The following is a 27,354-nucleotide window of genomic DNA, read 5'->3' on the forward strand; positions in this document are numbered from 1 at the left end:
TAAACGAACAAGACACAACACTAGGACACAGGAGCACATGGTGAATAGGATGGAGATTTGATGGGGAATCTGATGGAGATTTGATGGGGAATAGGAGGGAGACTTGATGGGGAATAGGAGGGAGATTTGATGGCTCACAAGGCCGGCAGGTAAGGTTGTGATACAAGTTGTGGTCTGAAGGAAATACAAAGGGGAGATAGCTACAACACATTAGTATACAAGACAAAGTGCCATAACTAAGGAGAAACATAAAGCATAACAAACATGCTAACCAAACAAGGACATTACCAATATCTATGGAACTCAGGAGATAGATATATATACAGTGGGGAGAACAAGTATTTGATACACTGCCGATTTTGCAGGTTTTCCTACTTACAAAGCATGTAGAGGTCTGTAATTTTTTATCATAGGTACACTTCAACTGTGAGAGACGGAATCTAAAACATAAATCCAGAAAATCACATTGTATGATTTTTAAGTAATGAATTAGCGTTTTATTGCATGACATAAGTATTTGATCACCTACCAACCAGTAAGAATTCCGGCTCTCACAGACCTGTTAGTTATTCTTTAAGAAGCCCTCCTGTTCTCCACTCATTACCTGTATTAACTGCACCTGTTTGAACTCGTTATCTGTATAAAAGACACCTGTCCACACACTCAATCAAACAGACTCCAACCTCTCCACAATGGCCAAGACCAGAGAGCTGTGTAAGGACATCAGGGATAAAATTGTAGACCTGCACAAGGCTGGGATGGGCTACAGGACAATAGGCAAGCAGCTTGGTGAGAAGGCAACAACTGTTGGCGCAATTATTAGAAAATGGAAGAAGTTCAAGATGACGGTCAATCACCCTCGGTCTGGGGCTCCATGCAAGATCTCACCTCGTGGGGCATCAATGATCATGAGGAAGGTGAGGGATCAGCCCAGAACTACACGGCAGGACCTGGTCAATGAGAAGGTCATGTGGTCTGATGAGACAAAAATAGAGCTTTTTGGTCTAAACCCCAAGAACACCATCCCAACCGTGAAGCATGGAGGTGGAAACATCATTCTTTGGGGATGCTTTTCTGCAAAGGGGACAGGACGACTGCACCGTATTGAGGGGAGGATGGATGGGGCCATGTATAGTGAGATCTTGGCCAACAACCTCCTTCCCTCAGTAAGAGCATTGAAGATGGGTCGTGGCTGGGTCTTCCAGCATGACAATGACCCGAAACACACAGCCAGGGCAACTAAGGAGTGGCTCCGTAAGAAGCATCTCAAGGTCCTGGAGTGGCCTAGCCAGTCTCCAGACCTGAACCCAATAGAAAATCTTTGGAGGGAGCTGAAAGTCCGTATTGCCCAGCGACAGCCCCGAAACCTGAAGGATCTGGAGAAGGTCTGTATGGAGGAGTGGGCCAAAATCCCTACTGCAGTGTGTGCAAACCTGGTCAAGACCTACAGGAAACATATGATCTCTCTAATTGCAAACAAAGGTTTCTGTACCAAATATTAAGTTCTGCTTTTCTGATGTATCAAATAATTATGTCATGCAATAAAATGCAAATTAATTACTTAAAAATCGTACAATGTGATTTTCTGGATTTTTGTTTTAGATTCCGTCTCTCACAGTTGAAGTGTACCTATGATAAAAATTACAGACCTGCTTTGTAAGTAGGAAAACCTGCAAAATCGGCATTGTATCAAATACTTGTTCTCCCCACTGTATATAGAGATATAGATATTTCAGACAACAAAGGAAGTATTCTAAGTATCATATACACTGAGTGTACAAAACATTAAGAACACCTTCCTAATATTGTGTTGAATCCCCCTTTTGCCCTCAGAACAGCCTCAATTCATCGGGGCATGGACTCTATAAGATATAGAAATCGTTCCACAGGGAAGCTGGCCCACATTGAATCCAATGCTTCCCACAGTTGTCAAGTTGGCTGGATGTCCTTTGGGTGGTGGACCATTCTTGATACACACGGGAAACTGTTGAGCGTGAAAAACCCAGCAGCGTTGCAGTTCTTGGCACACTCAAACCGGTGCGCCTTGCACCTACTACCATACCCTGTTCAATTATTTTGTCTTGCCCATTCACCCTTTGAATGGCACATACACAATCCATGTCTCAATTGTCTCAAGGTTTAAACATCCTTCTTTAACCTGTCTCCTCCCCTTCATCTACACTGATTGAAGTGGGTTTAACAAGTGACATCAATAAGGGATCATAGCTTTCACCTGGATTCACCTTGGTAGTCTATGTCATGGAAAGAGCAGTTCCTAATGTTTTGTAGACAGTGTAAATGGTCTAATTGGTAATAAACATACAATTCTCCCTACACAGAAAAGGTACTTATTTTGGAGTCGGGTACACACAACAAAGAAACCGGAATAAGGACTCGGGCCGCTCCATGCCACCACAAACACTAAGGAGAACACAAGCTGCTTTCTACCAGAGGAATGGGAGAGGACTTGAGATTAGCAGAGTGAGTTCAGGTGTGGTGAGCTGGAAGGAGAGGGGGCGTGTCCAGAGGGTAATTGAGGAGATTTTGCATGACATGATCCTTCAGAACTGGTATATCATACAGTCTTTTAACTGACAAATCAGCCCCACTCATCTTTCACATCAGTTCTCCCTCTCTCTCTCCCTCCTTCCATCCTGGTCCTCTGTAGCTCAGCTGGTAGAGCACGGCGCTTGTAATGCCAAGGTAGTGGGTTCGATCCCCAGGACCACCCATACGTAAACATGTATGCGCACATGACTGTAAGTCGCTTTGGATAAAAGCGTCTGCTAAACGGCATATTATTATTATTATCCTCCCATACTATCTACACCTCATAACCACACAAGACTACCACCAGCCTACCACACTCAGATCACTCTGAAACAAACACACACACACACACACACACGTACTGCCTCTTTTAACTACCCATTTGTGGCCACAGCACCATGTTTTAACAACTAACTGCCTCTGATTACTGTAATGGTTAATAACAGTACGATCTGCCAACGAGGAGAGTCTCTCTGAAACAGCAGACATATCCTTGAGCCTCTGGAAAAGCCACTCCTGAGAGGGACCAAGTCTGACAGGCAGAACATTTATCACCACTTTTCAACCTGCTTGACAGAGAGAGAGATAGAGAGAGGCTGTGGAATGAGCCAGTGAACGATAAAATATCTGAAAACCGCGGAGCAGGTCCTCATGGAGGGAGGGGTCAAAGTGCACAGGAAGCGGCTGGAACACGCTTCAACCTTTACTGTGTCCTGAGATGTATCATCACATTGCACCTCACACTCATCACAGAGAGGGGGAGAAAGAGAGAGAGAACGCAACCTTCCCTTTTATCCTCTCCCACCAACTCGGAGCCGTTAACGAGAGCGAGCCAGATGGCCATTCGTCATCCTCTAACCCAGCAAGTGGCCCTGGTATAGAGTTAGAATGAGTAGAACAGACATTGTCATTTAGTGCTATACATGAACTGTGTTGGGTGGACTGGCAGACATATTGGGTGTATAATTTGGAATACAAATGGTTAGCCCAATTTGTTGCTCATCACATCATCTATCAGATATCACGGTGTTCTACACAATGTAATGACAGATTGTATAGTGACGCCATTTTGGATTATGATAAATACCTTGGATTTTAGAGCCATTTTTTTCTGTCCGTTCTGCTGACTATTACTGAATATATTCATGGTGATGCTGAAGTGAGCAGTAGATATGTATGACTGTCAGAGTGAATATCTGAATATACTGACTATGAAAACAGACTCACCAAGGCATGAACATACTACAAGTCTGCTGGTGTGCCTTTCCCAAAACTTATTTGTTTTAGAACTCTGCTGTTGCTTTTTCATTCTACAATTCTGCCAATGGTTTCTCATTGTAGATTACTGCTAAAGCGTACCCATTCTACAATTCTGCTGAAGCTCTCTTGTTAAATTTTTTTGCCAATGTTCTCTCAGAATTTTGCTGAACTTTTTAAGTCTACAATTCTGTTGAAGCTTTCTCATTATGGAATTCTGCCAACATTGTCTCGTATAATTCTAGTCAAATTCTGCTGAAGCTTTCATATCTAGAATTCTGTTGAAGCTTTCTCATTTAAGAATTCTTCCAATGTTCTCTCATAGATTCTGCTGAAGATTTTATGTCTAGAATTCGATTGACGCTTTCTCGTTCTACAATTCTGCTGAAGCTTTCTCATTTAAGACTTCAGCCAAAGTTCTCTCATAGAATTCTGCTAAAGCTGCCTTTCTTATTAAAGACTTCTGCCAACGTTCTCTCATAGAATTCTGCTGAAGCTTTCTCATTCAAGACTTCAGCCAACGCTCTCTCATTGAATTCTGCGGAAGCTTTCATGCCTAGAATTCTGCAGAAGCTTTTTCTGTCCGATGTTGGTTCTGCATGAACCCATTTTAACTGTTTCTAAAGTCAGATGTTTTAACAACACAAGAAAAGAGGATAAGAAAATAATTTTCAGAAACATAACATCATATTAGTCTCCATGTAAAATCACATTTTATTATGTAAAAAATAAAACGAATCAACTTACAGTAGACTTGAAAAATATATATATTTCCAATCATTCAGATTTGTACTCAGATTTCTGTTAAGGTTGTATTTGTCTGTGAATCTTGGAGTATCACTGTATAACAGTACAAGTATAGGCTGACTATAAGGCACAGTAACAAAAATAACTAAAATGGTTAAATCCCTGTAAAACAACACATTTATTTAAGTATTAACAGTTCAAAACTTATTTTAATCAGCACCATAAAATACTTGTAGTGGCAATTTATGTACCAAACATATGTGCAACTACAATAACGTACAGTACAGGAATATTTAAGCATATTTGCACTATATCAGTAACATAGCAGTTGAAGCAGGTTGTAACAATTACGCATAAAAAAGCAGCTACTTTTCGGTATTAAATAACCCCCCCCCAAAAAAAAAAAAAAACTGCAACAACAACAACAACAGCAGAAACATACAATACAGAGAACGTGAAACAAAGTTGGATTCCACAGTAGTGAATTATGTCGTAAATTAGCACCACTCAAACCCCATAGGCTGTCTGTAGAGCCAGGACTGAGGCCTCTATTCAACACACACACACACCGAAAGGGGTCAGAACTTTGAAATGTGATGCCACAGTTGAGGTCAAGCCTCCTTTTTAACAAGTGTTATCCCCACTGCACCTGTATGGTATATTCACAGTCTCCCTAGCAACAACCACAGGGTCTCCATAGCCACAACCACCAGGTCTCCATAGCCACAACCACAGGGTCTCCATAGCCACAACCACAGGGTCTCCATAGCCACAACCACAGGGTCTCCATAGCCACAACCACAAGGTCTCCATAGCCACAACCACAGGGTCTCCATAGCCACAACCACAGGGTCTAGGCATAAGTTAGAATGGTCTCAAAACAAGATGCATCGGCTCCTCTATCCGTAACCAGTATCATAAAGTAGCAGGCCGGGACATAGAGTTTTATAGAGGGCCCACATGCCACAAAGCCTATTTTAGCATGGACAGCACCATTGAGGAGTTGCACCTTTTTTAAGTAGTCCACTTGGTGGGACTTTTTCAGTCACAGAAGCCATTATGGCAACAATGCAAATATGTGTCATCTGTCTAACTCTATGGGCCGGTCTCAGCTGTTTAAAGAGATTCTCCGGTACTTTTGTACACTTTTAGCCAGTAGTTCTGAAAGTAACACTCATGAGCCAAAAGTAGCCAAAAGTAGTAATTGCGTACCATGTCACATACAGTATGTGCAGATATGTGCACCACGTCATTGCTCTCTCTCTCTCTCTCTCTCTCTCTCTCTCTCTCTCTCGCGCTCTTTCACTGCTATGTCCACTGAGCCGTTGGGCCCGCCATTCAACCTAATTGAATAACTAGGCAGGCCTCTTGCTAGCTGTCACTCAAATGCAAGGGGCTGAAGCTTATTGTCTAGAACTCAAATTGCTAGGAGGCTGGCCCACGAGGGGGGAAATGTCGTGAAAATGGCTTGGCACAGCTTCAAGAAAACAGTCACTTTCAAACTACGAATTTCTGGCTAATTGAGGCAAGACAGTAATTCTGTTCATAGATTATGCATGTATGATCTACACATTGACACATCCAGCCCAAAGCGTGAGGTTTAAAAAATACTTTATTTTCGCCAAAGTACCGGAGCATGTCTTTAACTGTGTTGTTTTCTTTGCAAGGCTGTCTTCAATGTGTGAACAGTGTGACCTTTTAAATGAAGACCTCACCACTGACGGCTCGTACCACAGAGACATGCATCGATTACTGCACTGTGTGTGTGGGTATGACACACACACACGGAACAGCCAGGGTGGTCGTCCGTCCTACATGTTCTGAACACGTAGGTAAACAGTACCACGTTAGAATGTTTGATTGATCAATGGTTCCCTGCTCTGGAGGGTTGGGAACATGGGACTCAGGAGTTCTGAGAGCTGGGCCGTTAGTTTTCTCTGTTCTAACCAGGACCCATATCAGCTTTTATTCCAATACTGGGGCCAGGCCTGGGGGCCAGGGTCTCTGCCTGGGGGACAGGGTCTCTGCCTGGGGTCTGCGTGGGGGCCAGGGTCTCTGCCTGGGGTCTGCCTGGGGGCCAGGGTCTCTGCCTGGGGGCTAACTGATTAGTCATGGTGGTCTCCATAGACCACAGAGTAACAGGCCAGAAATATAGATATACACTACATAGCCTGGTAACTCTAGATCTGTTTCTGCTTCAGCCAACTCCAAGACCCAAGAGAACTAGGCCAGGGCCATAGATATACACTACATAACTGAATGTTACATAATACGCTTGGAAAGTGGATTAAAGCGGCAATCAGCAGTTAAAACAATCAAAAAAGGCTGGAGAAATGTAACCACTCTCAAATTCATAGACCGAGCTATGGATGCAAGGACTGACCATCCATGATCTAAAACTGATAGTTTTAATCATGTTGTGAAGCTTTATAGTGTTTGTTTACATTGAATTTGTTTACAAACATTGGAGTAAAACAAGCATTTTGAGTTTTGATGGGGTAAGACAGTTGAACTAAGCTCATGAGGCATTTATAAGTTATATTATTCAATAATCAAATGGTACATATCATTCATTTATAAGTAAAAAAAATGTATGTAGAAACTGCAGATTACCCCTTTAAATCATAATCTGTAAAACGTGAACACAACTGAAGACACTTCGTTATTTTTGGAGAAAGAATGCCGGTGCTAACTAACTGTAAATAACTTTAGCTAGCTAGGTAACTATTGGGCGAAGCAATGACATTATTTACAGTCAGTTATCTACTGCACCACAATTTTGTAGCAAACATAAAGCTGCCTCCATTAATGTTTACATTTTGATGTTTGTGACGTCTACGTTTGCCACGCTCATGTACGAGGGCAAGCTGTTGAAATCGGTGTAGGCCTCACATTGTGTTTGAATTGCTGTTTAATAGTTAAAACCAATTTCTATTTCATGATGTATGGAAATGTTAACAAGCACCAGGTTTGGAGTTAGTGTAAAGTTTGAAACCAGAGTCTAGTTTCCGTCATGTTTCGTACATCATGATGCACACCTCAAGCACCAAGGGAGGGCCAAAGACATACATGTGACACAGTGATTTTTGTTTTACAATTAACCTAACAATACAGCTGCAACCTGCTTCAACCTGCTGAGATTTAAGTTCTGCTGATATTGTGGCTGTCCTAACATGGACACCGTAAGGTGTAAATGATCAATGTTCAGATGGATAGCTCAGTTGGTTGATGGAGCATAGTTGTGCATTCGACTCACATATACTGAATACACTGTATGTGGTTAACTGTAGGATGACAGTAACTTAAGATACATCTCATCTTCTCTTAAGTTACACCCCCGGCACTGCACTCTCTACCATTGGTTCCTCACAGGAGAGAGATGGGATGCTACATGGGCTGTCCAAGCCCTTCAGGTGAGCCTAGGGAATAGTGGGTCTCCTATTGTTAGCTTGATCATTTCAATGTAGAACTACAGTACCTTAAAACGGCTCCTGGCTAGTTTTAAATAACAACAACCGCCAAAAAATGACAATGACATCAACAAAAAACAACAACAAAACGCAAGTACACATAGTTTATCGTGGAACTAAGGGACGAATCCTAACTTGAGATCCAAACGTGTAACCCAGACTTCTGCGTAGCTTATGCGTTGATGTCAATGCGAAATTCACATTATCGCAATTCATCAAGTTACGGTTTGTCCCTAAGAGAGGAAACCAGGGTCGTGTTCATTAAAGCACACAACGGAAAACTTTTTAAAACGTTGCAACGGAAAAAGAAAATGAGCATTTCTTACGGAAAAAGAAAATGAGCATTTCTTATTGAACAAGTCCAGGGAGTCCCTACCTGTTTCAGTCCATCTGGTGCCTAATGAACACGGCCCAGCTCTCTTGGCCCAGTCTAGTGAGTGTCCAGCCAGTGGCTTGGTGAATACAGGGCCAGCTGAACTAAACACAAGAGAATATGTGGTCCCACTTTATCTGGATAGTCCCCTACAGATGTACATGCTCAGACTACGTACAAACTACCATTTGGATTTATTACATGTCAACTGCACCTCTGTTAACATGCAATAACAAAGTACTTACAGTACTTTCAATGTATGTGTGTAAGTACTGTATGTACACAGGCGGCTGGTGGCACCTTAATTGGGGAGGATGGGCTCATAGTAATGGATGGAACGGAATGAATGGAATGGTTTCAAACACATCACACGTTTGATACCATTCCATTCACTCCATTCCAGCCATTACTATGAGCAGCCCTCCCCATCACCAGCCTCCTGTGATGTACGTACATTCTATCTATGTAAGTAACATACAATTACTCATATTCAGCCACCCTAGCTGTATTCTTAGATTCGGCGTGTGCATTTGAAAATCGGACATGTTTTGATAGTTCACTGAGCATCTATAGACAATCTGACAACAATGGACTATCCACATAAAGTGTTATCGCATATGTTAACGCTAATGTTAAATCATACTGTACAACAAACGTTGACGTGACAGGCTACCTACCGAGAGACCCTCCAGACTTCGAAGTCCCTCGCTTTGGTTTACAGCAATAAAACAAGTAAAAGGTTTTCAAGTCTTCATGACACTGCAAGCTTATGATCCCACTTGAAATGGTCTCTGCACTCATTTCTACTTTTCTTTCCCAAAATTGATTGTCCTATAATTAATAATAAGAATATGAATAATTCTGTAAAAACATCAGTAAGACTTTACTTAAAGCCTGCCGGCATAAAGACCTGCCATGAGACCCTTAGAATATATTTGTGTCATCTCCTGATCCAGGATAAATAACAGCCATTTTGAGTCGGTTAACATGCTGATACACAGAGAGACATATCATATTATAAGCCTTATTATAACACATTATAAAGGCTCATCCATGCTTATAACCACTTATAAAGCATTATACCCGCAAGCTTTAAGTAAAGTGTTACAGAGGCATCTAAAATCATAGCACTAAGTGAAGTGTGTGTCTGTCTGTCTGTCTGTGTATGTGTGCGAGTGCTTTGATCATTAACTCTTGCGGGGTGTTTTGTTGGCGTAGAAGTCTCTGCAGGTGTCGCAGCAGCGCTGGTACCATCTCATGTCCTGGCACAGATTCTTCTCTCGGATCACACGGCAGTATACAGTCCACTGGTCTCCTGTGCACTTGTAGGTCAGAGCAGCTGGAGAGGAACAGGGGCACAGAGGAACAAGGGCCACGTCAACAGACAGAGAAACACAGTACACACATATACTAAGTGTGTGTGCACCCACTTATGTATTCTCTCTCTCTCTCTCTCTCTCTCTCTCTCTCTCTCTCTCTCTCTCTCTCTCTCTCTCTCTCTCTCTCTCTCTCTCTCTCTCTCTCTCTCTCTCTCTTCTCTCTCTCTCTCTCTCTCTCTCTCTCTCTCTCTCTCTCTCTCTCTCTCTCTCTCTCTCTCTCTCTCTCGCTCTCTCTCTCTCTCTCTCTCTCTCTCTCTCTCTCTCTCTCTCTCTCTCTCTCTCGCTCTCGCTCTCGCTCTCTCACACACACTAGGTTACCTAATCTGGGGGAGGTGATGGTGTTGACGTTGACTTTATCATTGCAGGCCTCCTGGTGGCAGGGCCGGTAGGTGGGTGGTCTGAACACCACGGGGCAGTCATTACCATGGCGACCCGTTACTCTGTGCATACATTGGACCACTCTGGACTGCAGGCCCTTCCCACAGGATGACGAGCACTGGAAAGACCCAATCACTTGAGTTACTTTCTCTTCCAAACTCGAGAGGAAGTATGTTGGCATTGAGAGCCAATTGTAACAATCTTCAATGTCTATGTCCTAGTCTTTTTAGGACATAATCACTGCCTAATACTTTTACCCCTCACATTTTAAGTAAATGTAATCTTCCATAGACCTAGGCTGCACCCCAAATGGCACCATACTCCCTATATAGTGCACTACTTGTGACCAGAGCCCACTTCATGACCGAATGTGAGAAGAGGCTGGACCTAAATAACAAATAAGGGTGTAGTGTGGTATATAGTAGTGTTGAGATAATCCCTAACAGGACTAATTACAGATGGAGGCTGTGTTCTATGTTTGAATAGACTGATTTAGGAGTCCCAAATATCCCTGCCAGAGTACTTTGTCTCAGTAGTAATATATGCTCCGAGGCTAAGATCCATTTCTGTCCTCAGGCCCTTCCCCTAGCTCCTACCTCTTCAGTGATCACAGATCTGAAAGGACTAGATAGGTCTAAGTAACATTATAGCTGTGACCACCACTTTGGCTTTTTATATAGCTTAGACCTGCTTTGATTTGATTTGATCTATCCAAACCAATCAGATCTGTGAAGAACGAACAGGTAAGGGGCTTGGAGTACGGGCTAGAGGTAAGGGGCTTGGAGAAGGGGCTAGAGGCAAGGGGTTTGGAGAAGGGGCTGGAGATAATGGGCTGGATGTGAGGTGCTGGAGGTAAGGGGCTGGAGGTAAGGGGCTGGAGGTAAGGGGCTGGAGGTAAGGGGCTAGGAGAAACCAAGATGGAATGGGGCCAAAGAAAGAGGACTTTGGTATTCTAAGTTAGGAAACACCAGAGGCGACAGACAACGGATTCCCATTGTACACAGGCCTGTGCCTTGGCAGCCAACAGCTATAGCCTCGTCCAATGATTAACACTGAACAACAATGGTTCCCAGGCCCTCGATTCAAGCGGGCAGATTTACTATTCACATCACAGAGGCAATTAGTGGAAGCCATTTCAATAGCTATTGTAAACTGCTCTGTGTTCTACCAAAGGACTTGTTGACTTGACACTGCTCTCTCCTTACTGCTGTGAGGACATGAACCAGCCGACACAGAGCTAAAACGATCCGATTATCATGATCCCCCATCTCGATGGGTATTGGATTGGAATGATTCTCAGAGGGTTTTTTCACTGAGCTTTTAATATCACTGATGAACATGATCAAGAGTGTTCCGCACAATGAGATAAGTCTATGAGCTAAGGCCCTGGAGAGACACACACACACACACACACACACACAGTGAAAGCACACACATACTGCCAAACACAAACAAACAAACCAAGACACAAACAAAGAGACAGAGAGAACATTATCTGAAACATTTATTTAATTATGAGACAAGCTGATGGGGACACAATCACAGCAAGACTCCCACCTGTGTCCCAAACAGCACCCTATCCCCTATAGAGCCCGTAAGGCTTTGGTCAAAAGTAGTTCACTATATAGGGAATAGGGTGCCATTTGGGATGCAGCCTAGCTCTAATATCAGAGCCACCTCCCTGTAGAGGCATGAATTCCTCATAACTCACAACAACACCACAATTGAATCAGCAGCTTATCTGAATGATATTCTAATATACAGTGGGGAAAAAAAGTATTTAGTCAGCCACCAATTGTGCAAGTTCTCCCACTTAAAAAGATGAGAGAGGCCTGTAATTTTCATCATAGGTACACGTCAACTATGACAGACAAAATGAGAAAAAAATATCCAGAAAATCACATTGTAGGATTTTTAATGAATTTATTTGCAAATTATGGTGGAAAATAAGTATTTGGTCAATAACAAAAGTTTCTCAATACTTTGTTATATACCCTTTGTTGGCAATGACACAGGTCAAACGTTTTCTGTAAGTCTTCACAAGGTTTTCACACACTGTTGCTGGTATTTTGGCCCATTCCTCCATGCAGATCTCCTCTAGAGCAGTGATGTTTTGGGGCTGTCGCTGGGCAACACAGACTTTCAACTCCCCTCCAAAGATTTTCTATGGGGTTGAGATCAGGAGACTGGCTAGGCCACTCCAGGACCTTGAAATGCTTCTTACGAAGCCACTCCTTCATTGCCCGGGCGGTGTGTTTGGGATCATTGTCATGCTGAAAGACCCAGCCACGTTTCATCTTCAATGCCCTTGCTGATGGAAGGAGGTTTTCACTCAAAATCTCACGATACATGGCCCCATTCATTCGTTCCTTTACACGGATCAGTCGTCCTGGTCCCTTTGCCGAAAAAACAGCCCCAAAGCATGATGTTTCCACCCCCATACTTCACAGTAGGTATGGTGTTCTTTGGATGCAACTCAGCATTCTTTGTCCTCCAAACACGACGAGTTGAGTTTTTACCAAAAAGTTCTATTTTGGTTTCATCTGACCATATGACATTCTCCCAATCCTCTTCTGGATCATCCAAATGCACTCTAGCAAACTTCAGACAGGCCTGGACATTTACTGGCTTAAGCAGGCGGACACGTCTTGCACTGCAGGATTTGAGTCCCTGGCAGCGTAATGTGTTACTGATGGTAGGCTTTGTTACTTTGGTCCCAGCTCTCTGCAGGTCATTCACTAGGTCCCCCCGTGTGGTTCTGGGATTTTTGCTCACCGTTCTTGTGATCATTTTGACCCTACGGGGTGAGATCTTGCGTGGAGCCCCAGATCGAGGGAGATTATCAGTGGTCTTGTATGTCTTCCATTTCCTAATAATTGCTCCCACAGTTGATTTCTTCAAACCAAGCTGCTTACCTATTGCAGATTCAGTCTTCCCAGCCTGGTGCAGGTCTACAATTTTGTTTCTGGTGTCCTTTGTCAGCTCTTTGGTCTTGGCCATAGTGGAGTTTGGAGTGTGACTGTTTGAGGTTGTGGACAGGTGTCTTTTATACTGATAACAAGTTCAAACAGATGCCATTAATACAGGTAACGAGTGGAGGACAGAGGAGCCTCTTAAAGAAGAAGTTACAGGTCTGTGAGAGCCAGAAATCTTGCTTCTTTGTAAGTGACCAAATACTTATTTTCCACCATAATTTGCAAATAAATTCATAAAAAATCCTACAATGTGATTTTCTGGATTTATTTTTCTCAATTTGTCTTTCATAGTTGACGTGTACCTATGATGAAAATTACAGGCCTCTCTCATCTTTTTAAGTGGGAGAACTTGCACAAATAGTGGCTGACTAAATACTTTTTTGCCCCACTGTATGCTAATAGACTTATGGTCTGATAGTGGTGGGAGGAGAGGAGATGAGGAGAGCCGGTCAGTATATTGTCCAGCGTTGGGGGAGTGGGACAGAGGAGTAATTTGAGGACTTTAAAGGGGCAACCTGGGATTCAAAGAACAACAACAATGGTCACCCCACAACTTATCTGAGTCATTAGTTTAAAATTCCAGAAATGGATGAACCAATCCCAGATTTCCCTTTAACATAATTAGGAGAGAAAATGAGGTAATACATTATGGATGGTTAGAGGGGTGGGAGTAACACAATTAGCACAGGGTCAGAACAACACACAAAGATATAAGCCCAGCACTAAATGGCAGCCGACAGTGATTTCCTGTTATTACATTTCCAAAATGAAAAACTGACCGAGAAGCTGGCACCTGAACGTCCTTTCATCAGGAATGTGACATAGAACTTTTCAGACAGAAAGTGGGTGGCATGGTGTAAAGTGAAACCCACCTCCAGCTCTCTCCCAGCCCTATCTTCCCCAGCCCCATCCCCAGCTCTCTCCCAGCCCCATCTTCCCCATCCCCAGCTCTCTCCCAGCCCCATCCCCAGCTCTCTCCCATCCCTATCTTCCCCAGCCCCATCCCCACCTCTCTCCCAGCCCTATCTTCCCCAGCTCTCTCCCAACCCCATCTTCCCCAGCCCCGTCCCCAGCTCTCTCCCAGCCCCAGAGTTAGGGAATAGGGCGCCATTTGGGACGCACACTAAGTCTTTAAAAGATGAAGTCCTAGGGAATTACTAATGACTGACTCGCCTAACACACAAGGAGTTGGACTCTGGTCCAGAAGCAACCTCTAACTTATATACCTCTTCTGTGTTTGCAGATCTAAAGGAAACGGCTGGGTGTAGGAAATATGGTGGAGCCTCAAGCTATGGATAGAGGGAGCCATCACCATGTTAAACCAATCAGCCAACCCCGGAGCAGTGGGAGGTAGAGATTTAACCAATCAGCCAACCCCAGAGCAGTGGGAGGTAGAGGTCGAACCAATCAGCCAACCCCGGAGCAGTGGGAGGTAGAGGTTGAACCAATCAGTCAACCTCGGAGCAGTGGGAGGTAGAGGTTGAACCAATCAGTCAACCTCGGAGCAGTGGGAGGTAGAGGTTGAACCAATCAGCCAACCCCAGAGCAGTGGGAGGTAGAGGTTGAACCAATCAGCCAACCCCAGAGCAGTGGGAGGTAGAGGTTGAACCAATCAGTCAACCCCGGAGCAGTGGGAGGTAGAGGTTGAACCAATCAGCCAACCCCAGAGCAGTGGGAGGTAGAGGTTGAACCAATCAGCCAACCGCAGAGCAGTGGGAGGTAGAGGTTGTGTTTGGACCAGCCTATAACAAGCCTGTGGCCCTAACAAAGAGGTTGGCTCTAGAATGGATCCTTCAGAAGGATCGAGACAATGACTAGGTAGGAAAATACTCAAAAGTACTCAACTTCTCCAGATATTTTATTTTATGCCATTTAGCAGACAACTTTATCCAAAGCAAGTTACAGTCATGTGTGCATAACAATTGTTTCTTAACGTACGGATGATCACGGGAATCAAACCAACTATCCTGATGTTGCAAGTGCCATGCTCTATCAACTGAGCTACGTAGGATCATGATATGACAGCAATAACATTTTCCCGGCTAGACAAGACACTGCAATTTGCATCCATTTGCGTGTTTCAAGCTGTACTGTATTGTGATATTGTGATATTATGGGTCTAAATGCGTCTATACAGTATGTATCTGATTCTCATATAACTGGAAAGAGATGACATTTGAAATCTCAGTCTGTGGTAAATTGCTCTACATCAGGTGCTCTCTGATGCAATATCATTTTAGAAGTGGCGTGTCCATGTATTTTCTTAGCTTAGAGAATAGCTTTGCTTTAGCGGAAAGGGAAAGGGGGATACCTAGTCAGTTGTACAACTGAATGCCTTCAACCGAAATGTGTCTTCAGAGAGGTGCTGGGGGCTGCCTTAATCAACACCCACGTCATCGGCGCCCAGGGAGAAGCTGTTGTTGGGGGTTAACTGCCTTGCTGTAGTGCTCCTGAATGAAGTGGCACTTATTACTAACAGTGTGTGTGTGTGTGTGTGTGTGTGTGTGTGTGTGTGTGTGTGTGTGTGTGTGTGTGTGTGTGTGTGTGTGTGTGTGTGTGTGTGTGTGTGTGTGTGTGTGTGTGTGTGTGTGTGTGTGTGTGTGTGTGTGTGTGTGTGTGTGTGTGTGAGTGTGTGTGTGTGTGTGTGTGTGTGTGAGTGTGAATTTAAGCATCAGGGACAGAAACTCAAAACGGACCTTAGATCAGTTTCAGGGAGAAATGTAATCCTATTCCCTCATGTGGAGTCATAGGTAGAAGTTGCCCCTAGCCACTGATACATTCAAAAAGTTATGGATAGGATTGGAAATAATGCAATCTGATCCTAGATCTGTGGTTAAATAAGGGCAGAGGAGAGGGGCGGACGCACCTTTCTCAGCATCCTGGGGGGAAACATACACTCCCTGTCTCCAGTTCCACACAGGGACAGAGATTTAATGACCCTCCCCCTGACCTGCTGTAGTGACCCCGAGACTTAGACCTGGCGCCCCGGGTTGGAAGTGGGCTGTAAAACCTCCTATAGAATTGCAGATCTAGGATCAGATTGCGTTCTCCCCGATCCCAACCTTAACTGTTAGAATGGTGAAATAAGATCTGAACCTGTATCAGGCAGCTGAACATGACACTCGGTAGCGAGGCCAAATGATGTCAAAAACAGACCGTCTCTGTTTTTTAAGACTGTGAAATGGAGACGCGCTGTAGATCTTCAGTTCGGTAAACCTGTTTCCAATACCGTTCCTCGAGTACAACCCAGCCTTTTCACTTATTTGATTTTACAAGCAAACTAACACACTAGATTTGACTGGGCAACTAATCATCAGGCCCTTGATTAGTTGAATCAGCTAGTGCTGGAATAAGTGGAACTGGGGTTCATCGAGGAGAGATTTGGGAAAGACTGTCAGATAACACTAGTGTTAACTAAGTTGGAATGGGCAGGTTACATCCATACAATGCAAATCACTTCACTGTGCTTTGAGTTGGAGTAGTCTTTATTATAATGAACTACCTGAATACAGTGCTTTAACAACTGTTTGTGATAATGACGTACCCTCTAACCATTAAGCCATTTTTCACATACAACTAGCCTTGATACAGTACTGTCACCATCCCTAAAATCACTATTCACTCCGCTTTAGGAAAATACATAGCACAATAATGCTCTCCCTCCCAGTTTGACTCACGGTCTGATTACATTCATCCCTAAACCCAAGAAAGACTTGCTTCTCCTCGATAATTGGCATCCAATCGGTCTGCTCAACAACAACTACAAAATATTAGCCTCTATATTTGCAAAAAGAATGAAAGCAGTATTGGACTAAATTATAGAGGAGACCCAGTCAGGTTCATGAGGAATAGACATACTGTATATCTAATAATATCCAACTGGTGTTAGACCTTATTGACTATTCTGATCTTGCAACACAACTTCTTACAAGTTGTATTAAATCCAGCGATATACAAGGGATCTCCATTGCTGACAGAGCTATTATTATAAGTCAGCGTGCAGATGACACCACCCTCTTTCTGAGAGATGCTGACCAGATTCCTAGAGCAGTCGATGTGATAAATATTTTTGGTCACACTTTATTTGCATAGTCCATCTGTAGATGCTCTACAGATGGTCATACTACCAACAAACTATCTGTTGCATAGCAACTGACTATCTTATGATAAGCTACTGCTTTCTAAGGTTACAGTTAGGGTAAGGTTTAGAATAAGGGTTAGGGTAAGGGCTAGGGTAACGGTTTAGTTTAGGGTTAGGATAAGGTTTACGGTTAGGGGTAGGGTTAGAGCCAGGGTTAGTAGATAGTTAGTTGAAATGTTACTGATAAGACTGTTGATAGTCTGTAGAGCATCTACAGCTGGACCATCCAAACAAAGTGTTACCATATTTTTCCCAAAGCATCTGGTCTTCACTTAAACCTTAATAAGTGTGAATTGTTTGCTGTTAAAGACTGTGTGATACCCTCTATCTGCAATGTTCCAGTCAAGGAAAGAGTAACATACATTGGGATTACCATATCTAACAATCAACAGGAAAGATGCTCATTAAACTTCAATCCCATTATATATATTTTTTAAATTTCAAAAAGAAGTTGAACCAATTGTTGCAGAGGGATTCCTCCTTGAAAGGTTGAGTATTGCTTTCTAAAGCTGAGGGTATCTGCAGACGTACTTCCACAGCTCAGTCCCTACATCTTGACAACACAATAGGTAAAGCAGTTGACCAGATGCTTTTCAACTTTATCTGGAACAATTATACACATTATATTAGGAAATCTGTCGTTATGGACGCATATGAATATGGTACATTTTGTTTGATTTGACTACTTTGACTAATACTTTAAGGTAAATTGGGCTGAATATTTCTTAACGAATCCAACTTCAATTTGGAATTTCATCCCTCATTATATCTTCTCCTGTTTTGGTGGCTTCAATTTTTGTTTGCTTTCTAACTCTAACATTGATACGATTCCTACAAAATGATCTGCTTTTCAAGTGTTCTTAGCGTGGTCATTAATATATAAACATCATTTTTCCCCACACAGGTATTTAATTTGGAACAATACGGATATTTTGTATAGAAACAAGTCTTAGTTTTTTTTAGAAGTGGGTTGATAATCATATCCTACTGGTGAGTCACTTTTTTAATGCAGAAGGGATGTTACTCAATTCTGAAGCTGTTTTAAATCTCTTTACAATCTCCCTGTTACACCTAAAGAGTTTGCAGTCTGATGTTATTCCTTCTGGAACTGTCATGCTGTTTAGAGGTGTAACAAGACCTCCCCTTCTTGAGATACCCTCGCTTAGTCCAGTTGGAGAGAACAATACGTGCAGTAGGAGAGAACAATATTATATCTACTCCTTATGTCACAACTTACTTGAATACATTTGTTAATAATATCTGTTGGGAAAATGTTTGGTTATTACCACACAAATACCTGCTTGTTAACAAGTTCCAAGAGGTCTCTTTCAGAATGATCCATAAGTATTACCCTGCGATTCATTACCTGAAGAAACTCAAAACATTAACTGTACTTTTTGAGATGAGCATCCAGAAACTTTTTGGCATTTATTTTGGCACCGTCTACATGTAAAAAGATGATGGCAAGATATTTGTAGATTTATAATTGGCAATATTCTTGATGACTTTTGTTTATTATGGGAGAATGTACTGCTCGGTTTCCTTAACTATAACAAGGATAAAGAAATAAAAATGTACCTCTTAAATGTAATTTTGCTAATGGAAAAATGTCATATTCATATTCATTCATATTCATTTAAATGCACTAATAAAAAACAACTCTTCCCTGTTTTCTATAAGGAGTTTGAGCAGTACATTAAGATCATTCTACATTCTTAGAATAAGAAAGCTGTAAAAACAGTCAATACGTGTTTGTCTTTTAAGGCCTTTGTATAACCTGTAATTTGTTGTAACCCATATTGTCACACCCTGGCCTTAGTTATCGTTGTTTTCATTAATATTTTAGTTAGGTCAGGGTGTGACATGGTGAAGTATGTGTTTTGGTTTGTCTAGGGGTTTGTAGGTTTAATGGGGTAATGTCTTGTCTAGGTGTTTGTATGTTGATGGCTGCCTAGATTGGTTCTCAATTGGAGACAGCTGTGGTTTATTGTCTCTAATTGGGAGCCATATTTAAGGCAGCCATGGGCATCATGTGTTTGTGGGTAATTGTCTATGTTGTACGTTTGTTGCTTGTCTGTGCACTTACGTTATTTAGCTTCACGGTCGTTTGTTGTTTTGTAAGTTTTGGATAGTGTTCGGTTTCGTGTTTTTCTCTCTTCCAAAATAAAGAGATGTATTTTGCACACGCTGCGCCTTGGTCCAATATCTCACAAGAAGACGATCGTGACAGAATTACCCACCACCAAAGGACCAAGCAGCGTGTCCAGGAGCCAAGGGTCTGGACATGGGAGGAGATTTTGGAAGGTAAAGGGTCTTGGACTTGGGAGGAAATCCTGGATGGGATGGATCGACGGCCATGGAGTGAAACAGTGGAGAGGCGACAGAGAGGAGCAACGGCGTCAGCAGGGCCATCGTCGGAGGGACGAGAGGCAACCCCAAAAAGTTTTTTGGGGGGGCACATGGCTAGGCGGCTGGGCAGCAGGAGGCTGCCACAGGGAGACGTGGAGAGAAGGCTACCGGTTTACGGGAGCCATTGGCGAGTAGAGGGAGGGAAGCAGTTGAGGCACGGTGTAAGAGACTGAGGTGTGTTACCAGTCCGGTCCGGCCCGTTCCTGATCCCCGGTTAAGGCCAGTGGTGTGTGTTCCCAGTACGGACCGGCCTGTTCCTACTCCACGCATCAAGCCCACGGTGTGCGTCGCCAGTCCAGCCCGGCCGGTTCCTGCTCCACGTACTAAGCCTACGGTGTACGTCGCCAGCCCGACCCGGCCTGTTCCTGCCACTCGCACCAAACCTACGGTGCGCGTCGCCAGCCCGGTCCGGCCTGTTCCTGCCACCCGCACCAAGTCTACGGTGCGCGTCGCCAGCCCGACCCGGCCTGTTCCTGCCACTCGCACCAAACCTACGGTGCGCGTCGCCAGCCCGGTCCGGCCTGTTCCTGCTCCCCGCACTAGCCCTGAGATGCGTGTCCTCAGCCCGGGACCACCAGTTCCGGCACCACGCACTAGGCCTTATGTGCGTCTCGGCCGGCCAGAGTCTGCCGTCTGCCTAACGGCGCCTGAACTGCCCGTCTGCCCAACGCCGTCTGAACTGTCCGTCTGCCAAGCGCTGCATGAACTGCCCGTCTGTACTGAGCCTGCTAAGCCGCCCGTCTGCCATGAGCCTTCAGAGCCGTCCGCCAGACCGGAGCCGCTAAAGCCTTCCGCCAGACAGGAGCCGCTAGAGCCTTCCGCCAGACAGGATCAGCCAGAGCCTTCCGCCAGACAGGATCAGCCAGAGCCTTCCGCCAGACAGGATCAGCCAGAGCCTTCCGCCAGCCATGAGCAGCCAGATCCGTCAGCCAGCCATGAGCAGCCAGATCCTTCAGCCAGCCATGAGCAGCCAGATCCGTCAGCCAGCCATGAGCAGCCAGATCCGTCAGCCAGCCATGAGCAGCCAGATCCGTCAGCCAGCCATGAGCCGTCCAGCCAGGATCCGCCAGAGCCGTCCAGCCAGGATCCGCCAGAGCCGTCCAGCCAGGATCCGCCAGAGCCGTCCAGCCGGGATCCGCCAGAGCCGTCCAGCCAGGATCCGCCAGCCAGCCAGGATCCGCCAGAGCCAGCCAGCCAGGATCCGCCATTCAGTCCGGTGCTGCCCCTTAGTCCGGTGCTGCCCCTTAGCCCGGTGCTGCCCCTTATCCTGGTGCTGCCCCTTATCCTGGTGCTGCTCCTTATCCTGGTGCTGCCCCTTATCCTGGTGCTGCCCCTTAGTCCGGTGCTGCCCCTTAGTCCGGGGCTGCCTCTTAGTCCGGTGCTGCCCCTTAATCCAGTGGGGTTAAGTTGGAGGGTGGTCATTTGGAGGAGGCTACGAAAGCGGGTAGTGACTATGGTGGGGTGGGGACCACGACCAGTGCCAGAGCCGCCACCGTGGACAGACGCCCACCCAGACCCTCCCCTAGACTTTATGCTGGTGCGCCCGGAGTTCGCACCTTGTAGAAGGGTTATGTCACACCCTGGCCTTAGTTATCGTTGTTTTCATTAATATTTTAGTTAGGTCAGGGTGTGACATGGTGAAGTATGTGTTTTGGTTTGTCTAGGGGTTTGTAGGTTTAATGGGGTAATGTCTTGTCTAGGTGTTTGTATGTTGATGGCTGCCTAGATTGGTTCTCAATTGGAGACAGCTGTGGTTTATTGTCTCTAATTGGGAGCCATATTTAAGGCAGCCATGGGCATCATGTGTTTGTGGGTAATTGTCTATGTTGTACGTTTGTTGCTTGTCTGTGCACTTACGTTATTTAGCTTCACGGTCGTTTGTTGTTTTGTAAGTTTTGGATAGTGTTCGGTTTCGTGTTTTTCTCTCTTCCAAAATAAAGAGATGTATTTTGCACACGCTGCGCCTTGGTCCAATATCTCACAAGAAGACGATCGTGACACATATAGCGTATATGTTGTCCTTGTTTGTTTGTACACTTCCTGTATGTATATCGCTGTCTCCCATTAGTATTATACTGTGTTGCTCCTGTCTCTATTGGATTAGTAAAGCGGAATAGCATGTTATTCTGTGTGGAGTATTGTAACCGTCCATATAGTAGTAATTTAGTTCCCCTTTGGGGAGGATATCTGGACAATTTGTCAATGTATTAACTAAGATACTGGTCTCTTAATTCCTGGCAGTACATTACAGAACAGAACAGAGCAGCTGAATGAGTTAGTTGAGGTTACAATCACTCAGGATGTCTCTACAGAGACAAGCAAACAAACAGAATGATTACTGAACATGTTTTGTAAATGGAGGGTTTTCTTTTTGCCCAGAGCCGAGCAGACAAGAGCATAGTTCAGCTCGGAGGATGCGTCCCAAATGGCACCCTGGTCAAAAGTAGTGCCATTTGGGATGCAGTCTCAGAGTAGCCGACTGGCGCCTACTGTAGTTCAAAGTGTTAATGAGGAGGTTTGCCTGTGTGTACCATCCCGGTCTGAGGACTTTACCTTGTGTGTGTGTGTGTGTGTGTCTGTGTGTGTGTGCGTCTCTGCTGCCCTAAAAGTGTGGTGCAGTGAGTAGAGGGAAGAGAGAGAGTGTGTGTGTGTGGGTGCGTGCGTGCGTATGTTTGTGTGTTCCTTCATATCCACATGTGTCTGTGTGTAGTACGAGTACGGGTGTAACTGAAGACACCTCTCCCCTCACAGCAGACAAGGACGTCAATTACATTTCAGGAATTAAACTACACTCCCCATGTCCTTTCTCACCCACAGGAATTGAAATGGACATGAGCCTGTTTCTACTGCCCTGCCCTAGTTAGACAGATGGGAGGAGAGAGTGGTGGCTGGGAAGGTGTGAGGGCAGAGTGAAGGAGAGATGAGGCAACAGAGGCCAAGGTGCCTTAGTCCATTCCTCCAGCAGAGAGAGAGAGTGTGTGTGTGTGTGTGTGTGTGTGCTTGTGTGTGTGTGTGTGTGTGTGTGCACTATAAATGGAGTAGGGTGCCATATAGAATGCAGGCAGACAGCGATGCAGGTGCAGTCGGGCTATCTGTCAAGATGCCCACATCAGGACTGGCACCAAGTTGGCACCAAGTTGGCATCACCTACACCACTGTGTCACAGGGAGGGATTAATCAATTGGAAGGGGGCATCTGGGGTGAGAGTCCTCTCCACATGGGAGATCTCTGTAAATAGATATTTGATTAAAGAGAGAGAGAGAGAGATAGACAGAGAGAGATAGACTGTGTGTGTGTGTGTGTGTGTGTGTGTGTGTGTGTGTGTGTGTGTGTGTGTGTGTGTGTGTGTGTGTGTGTGTGTGTGTGAGAGAGAGAGAGAGAGAGAGAGAGAGAGAGAGTATGGCCCATACCTTGGACCAGTCCCCAGTCTTCCACTCATAACATTTGGAGTGGTCCTCACAGGGCTCCTGGTCAGCAGGCTGAGAGAGGGGGTCACATCTCCCCTGGGGGTTGGTGCACCTCACTATCCTCCTACGGATCCCACTGCCACAGTCTGAAGAACACTGGGGAGAGGAGGGAGGGAGGACGGAGAGAGGGAGAGAGGGAGGAGGGAGAGGGAGAGAGGGAGGAGGGAGAGGGAGAGAGGCAGGAGGGAGAGGGAGAGAGGCAGGAGGGAGAGAGGGAGGGAAAAGGAGAAGAAGAAAATAAAAAGAGGAGAGGTAAGATGAGGTGAGAGGAGGGGGGCAGGTGGAGAAGGAGAGGGAGAGGGAGGAGGAGAGGGAGAGGGAGGAAGAGAAGGGAGGTAAGATGAGGTGAGAGGAGGAGGGGCAGGTGGAGAAGGAGAGGGAGAGGGAGGAGGAGAGGGAGAGGGAGGAGGAGAAGGGAGGTAAGATGAGGTGAGAGGAGGGGCAGGTGGAGAAGGAGAGGGAGAGGGAGGAGGAGAGGGAGAGGGAGGAGGAGAAGGGAGGTAAGATGAGGTGAGAGGAGGAGGGGCAGGTGGAGAAGGAGAGGGAGATTAAAGTGATGGCAGGAAAAAGGCAAAAGAGAGGGAGGAAAATGAAGTGAAAAGAAAGAAAGAAAGAGAGAGAGAGAGAGAGAGAGAGAGAGAGAGAGAGAGAGAGAGAGAGAGAGAGAGAGAGAGGGCAGAGTGTTACTCATTATAGAAGCCTCCTGTGGTGGTTCATTAGCTCCCCTCTCCAACCCACTTCACCTCCTCTTCAGTAGAGCGAGGGAAGAGAGTGAAGGGAGAGAGAAGCGAGAGAGAGAAGGTGACAGATCTCCATATTTGTGCAGTACTACTGCTGCACTGCTCTAAGTGATCCTGCATTGCTTTGAGGAAAGTAAGTGGTTTACTTTTTCTCTCTCTCTGTGTCTCATACACACAGATACACTCACACAGGCATTCGCATGGACACGTGGACACACACAGACGTGCGGAAACACACAACCACGTATCCACGAATAGTCGCATATACAAACTCCCCCCCCACCACAACAGACCTTGGACCACTCAGAGGCCTCCCAGACAGTGAGGCAGTGGCGTCCCTCGCAGCCCTGCAGGGCGGGGGGTTTGCCCCCCTGGCAGTACAGGTCCCGTGTGTGGATGAGGGATCCGTTCTGCAGCTGGTACACACAGCCCACCTCACGCAGCTGTAGACCCTTCCCACACGTCACCGAGCACTGGCCCCACTCCCCTGTCACCCACCTGGGGAGAGAGAGAGAGAGAGAGGTGGAGAGGGAGGTGGGATATAGAGAAAGAGGGAGAGGGAAAGTGAGAGAGACAGAAATAGTGAGAGGGATAGAGAGAGATTATTTGTATTTGTATTTATTAAGGATCCCAATTAGTTCCTGCCAAGGCAGCAGCTACTCTTCCTGGGGTCCAGCAACATTAAGGCAGTTATATGACATTGCATTTCATAACACTTTTCACAACACATTAAGTGTGTTCCCTCAGGCCACTACTCTATTACCACATATCTACAATACAAAATCCATGTGTACGTGTGTGTAGAGTGCGTGTGTTATCATTTGTATGTGTTTTAATATGTTTCTAAATGTTTGCTTTGGCAGTGTGGTAACACGTTCCATGGCAATAAAGTCTTTTCAGATTGAATTGATTACAGTAAAAATGTTCAACAGGTCAATGTTGGCAGATTTGTAGAAATGAAAGTGTAGAAATCTCTTTTCATCAACATGGCAGTCAACAATTAAAGGCCCAGTGCAGTCAAAAGCGTGATTTTCCTGTGTTTTATATATATTTCCACACTATGAGGTTGTGAACATGATGATAATGCCCTTTTAGTGTAAGAGCTGTTTGAAAATACAGCCTGAAATTTCAGCCTGTTTTGGTGGGATGGAGTTTTGGCCTGCCTAGTGACATCACCAGGCAGTACATTAGTTAATAATAAGAAAAAGAGTTCCAAACCTCTCTGCCAATAACAGCTAGTTTTCAGTTTCCCACTCCCCACTCAGACCACTCCCCGACAGTTCTACAAAATTCTTGCTTGAGAAATTGCTCTGTGCTAAGAAGCGATTTTTGCGTGTTTTTTACCATTTTAATTGAAAACAATCACAGTAAGGTACTGAATTGTTACCCAGAAATGATTTGATGTTGAGATAAAAATGGCTGCATTGGACCTTTAAGTGTTCTCTGTGTTAAACAGGAGTGGTTCGCTATGCAACACAAAACACAGACATAAACTGAGCAATTGAAATACTCATAAACTCTCATTCATAACAGTAAACAGAGCTAACACACTATCCTCCTAGTATTAAAACCACAAAGCGCCTTTTGTACGTTATGATGTTGCCCATTAAGTAATGGTGATGAGTCCACTGGGTCATGTTCAGTAGGACACATCGTAGCAAAACGTTTTGAAACAGAAAAGGAAAAAGAGCATTTCTTATTAGACCAAGTTCAGGTAGTCCCTCCCGTTTCAGAGCATTTTCCTTTGTTTGGTGCCTCATGAACATTACCCTGTAGATGCGAAAGAGTTTAGGGTTTACAGTACCAGTACTTAGCCTGGTGAAATTAGGTCGTAAAGAGTTACAGCCAAACACCTGGGGCCTCTGGAAAACTTTTATAAACTAAAAGAGTAGATGGAGAGGTCCCAGTCTGTATGTCTGTCTGTAAGTCTCTCTGTCTGTCCGTCTGTCTGTATGTCTCTCCGTCTGCCTGTCTGTCCGTCTGTCTATATGTTTCTCCATCTGTCTATATGTTTATCCGTCTGTCTATATGTTTCTCCGTCTGTCTGTCTGCGCTTCCTTCATGCTTACTCTCCCCAACACTCACTCTAATCTCTCTCAGTCTCTATGGATCCCTCTCATGCCCTCTCTCTCTGTGTGTGTGGAAACAGCATTCTGTTCTGCTTCCATGTCCATGTTTTTCTATCACTCCTCCTCTTCCTTTCTTTACAGCCCTGATACTGTCCACTTCCATTCAGTCTCTGGTCGTACCTAACAAGTCCTGCCTATATGGTAGAGATGCAGCCGACTGATCCACTGAATGAATGCAAAGGGGTTAAGAGACTGCAAGATATATCCACATCAATGTATGTCTTAGAAACGTATAACTGGGCTGGGTCCTATTGTTTTATTTTTTTCACCTTTATTTAACCAGGTAGGCCAGTTGAGAACAAGTTCTCATTTACAACTGCGACCAAATACAGGGAGTCTTTGGCAACGTCCCAAATGGCACCCTATTCCCTATACAGTATAGTGCACTACTTTTGACCTGGCCTTGGTATATAGGTTACAGGTTGAGAACTTTTGTGAAAGAGCACAGTTTGAAAGATATGGCATATAGAAGCAAACCGGATGGACATCATGAAAATGATCGAACAGGTTGAGGATAGAGGTGGTTCAGGAGTAAAAACAAACAAAATAGAATAATTGTAAAATTGACTGTGTCCATAAAATGTATAAAGTATGTATAAGCTGGAAGTAGAGGCCTAAGTGTTGTTGTTCATTATTTTACTCCAATTAGGGGAGGGGTGGTGGGGTTGGAAAGTAATAAAGGAAAATATATTTTTTTAAAGGATATGTATATGTATTTATATATGTATGTGTATATGTATGTATGTATATGTATAGCTGATATACCCCCTAAATGTTGTTTGTACAAATTATCAAGCCCATGTTTCGGTGAATCAGGTGAGCTAGTTCAGAGCGACAACAAAATTGTGAAATGTCTGGGGATCCCCATGGAGAGGTTTGAAAACCACTGCCATATGTCATAGACCACTATCAGGGTCACTATAAAGTCTCTAGCCAGAAGTTTGAGTGATATACAAGTACATTAGTGGGAGTCAGTGGGAGGCCGGTTCAATAGGCCAGACAGCACTCTGCGTTTTATGTGGATAAGGTAATAAGGCACTTTAACCCACGTCCATCTCGCACCCTACTCCCTATATAGTGCACTAATTTTAACCAGAGCCCTATGGAAGTAGTGCACTATATAGGGAATAGGGTGCCATTTGAGATACAGCCCAGTTTCTTTGAACAGAGAGATCAGTGGACTGGTTTAATTGCATCAGCAGTACAGCTCAGAAACATTCCCTGCTGCACGTTCCTCTAATGTAAAACTCTGCCTGAGTAGGACATGAAACAATTACACTATACATGCATGCTGACAGGCACTCAACTGCACATGTATTCTGGATCCTCCTTCTATAGC

General features: G+C 44.6%; 1 protein-coding gene and 1 long non-coding RNA gene across 4 annotated transcripts in view; one reads left to right on the plus strand and one right to left on the minus strand.

Moving 5' to 3' along the window:
* The first annotated feature begins 4,503 nt into the window (after positions 1-4,503).
* On the plus strand, positions 4,504-6,553 carry LOC123482431. The gene is made up of 2 exons (XR_006657709.1): positions 4,504-5,267; positions 5,360-6,553. It is a non-coding gene; the product is annotated as an uncharacterized LOC123482431 (long non-coding RNA).
* Positions 6,554-7,077: 524 nt separating this feature from the next.
* adamts17 (ADAM metallopeptidase with thrombospondin type 1 motif, 17) overlaps positions 7,078-27,354 on the minus strand; it is a 151,854-nt gene continuing 131,577 nt past the window's right edge. For all 3 annotated transcript variants that reach the window (XM_045210026.1, XM_045210024.1, XM_045210025.1), the window contains 4 exons: positions 24,180-24,384; positions 23,090-23,242; positions 10,095-10,272; positions 7,078-9,736 (listed from right to left, as the gene is read on the minus strand). In XM_045210026.1, coding sequence (XP_045065961.1) covers positions 9,585-9,736; positions 10,095-10,272; positions 23,090-23,242; positions 24,180-24,384 — 688 coding nt within the window. In that variant the 3' untranslated portion in view covers positions 7,078-9,584. The remainder of the gene's footprint in view (positions 9,737-10,094; positions 10,273-23,089; positions 23,243-24,179; positions 24,385-27,354) is intronic.

This window comes from Coregonus clupeaformis, chromosome 32 (genome assembly GCF_020615455.1).
Source record: "Coregonus clupeaformis isolate EN_2021a chromosome 32, ASM2061545v1, whole genome shotgun sequence".
NCBI classification, from domain to species: Eukaryota; Metazoa; Chordata; class Actinopteri; order Salmoniformes; family Salmonidae; genus Coregonus; species Coregonus clupeaformis.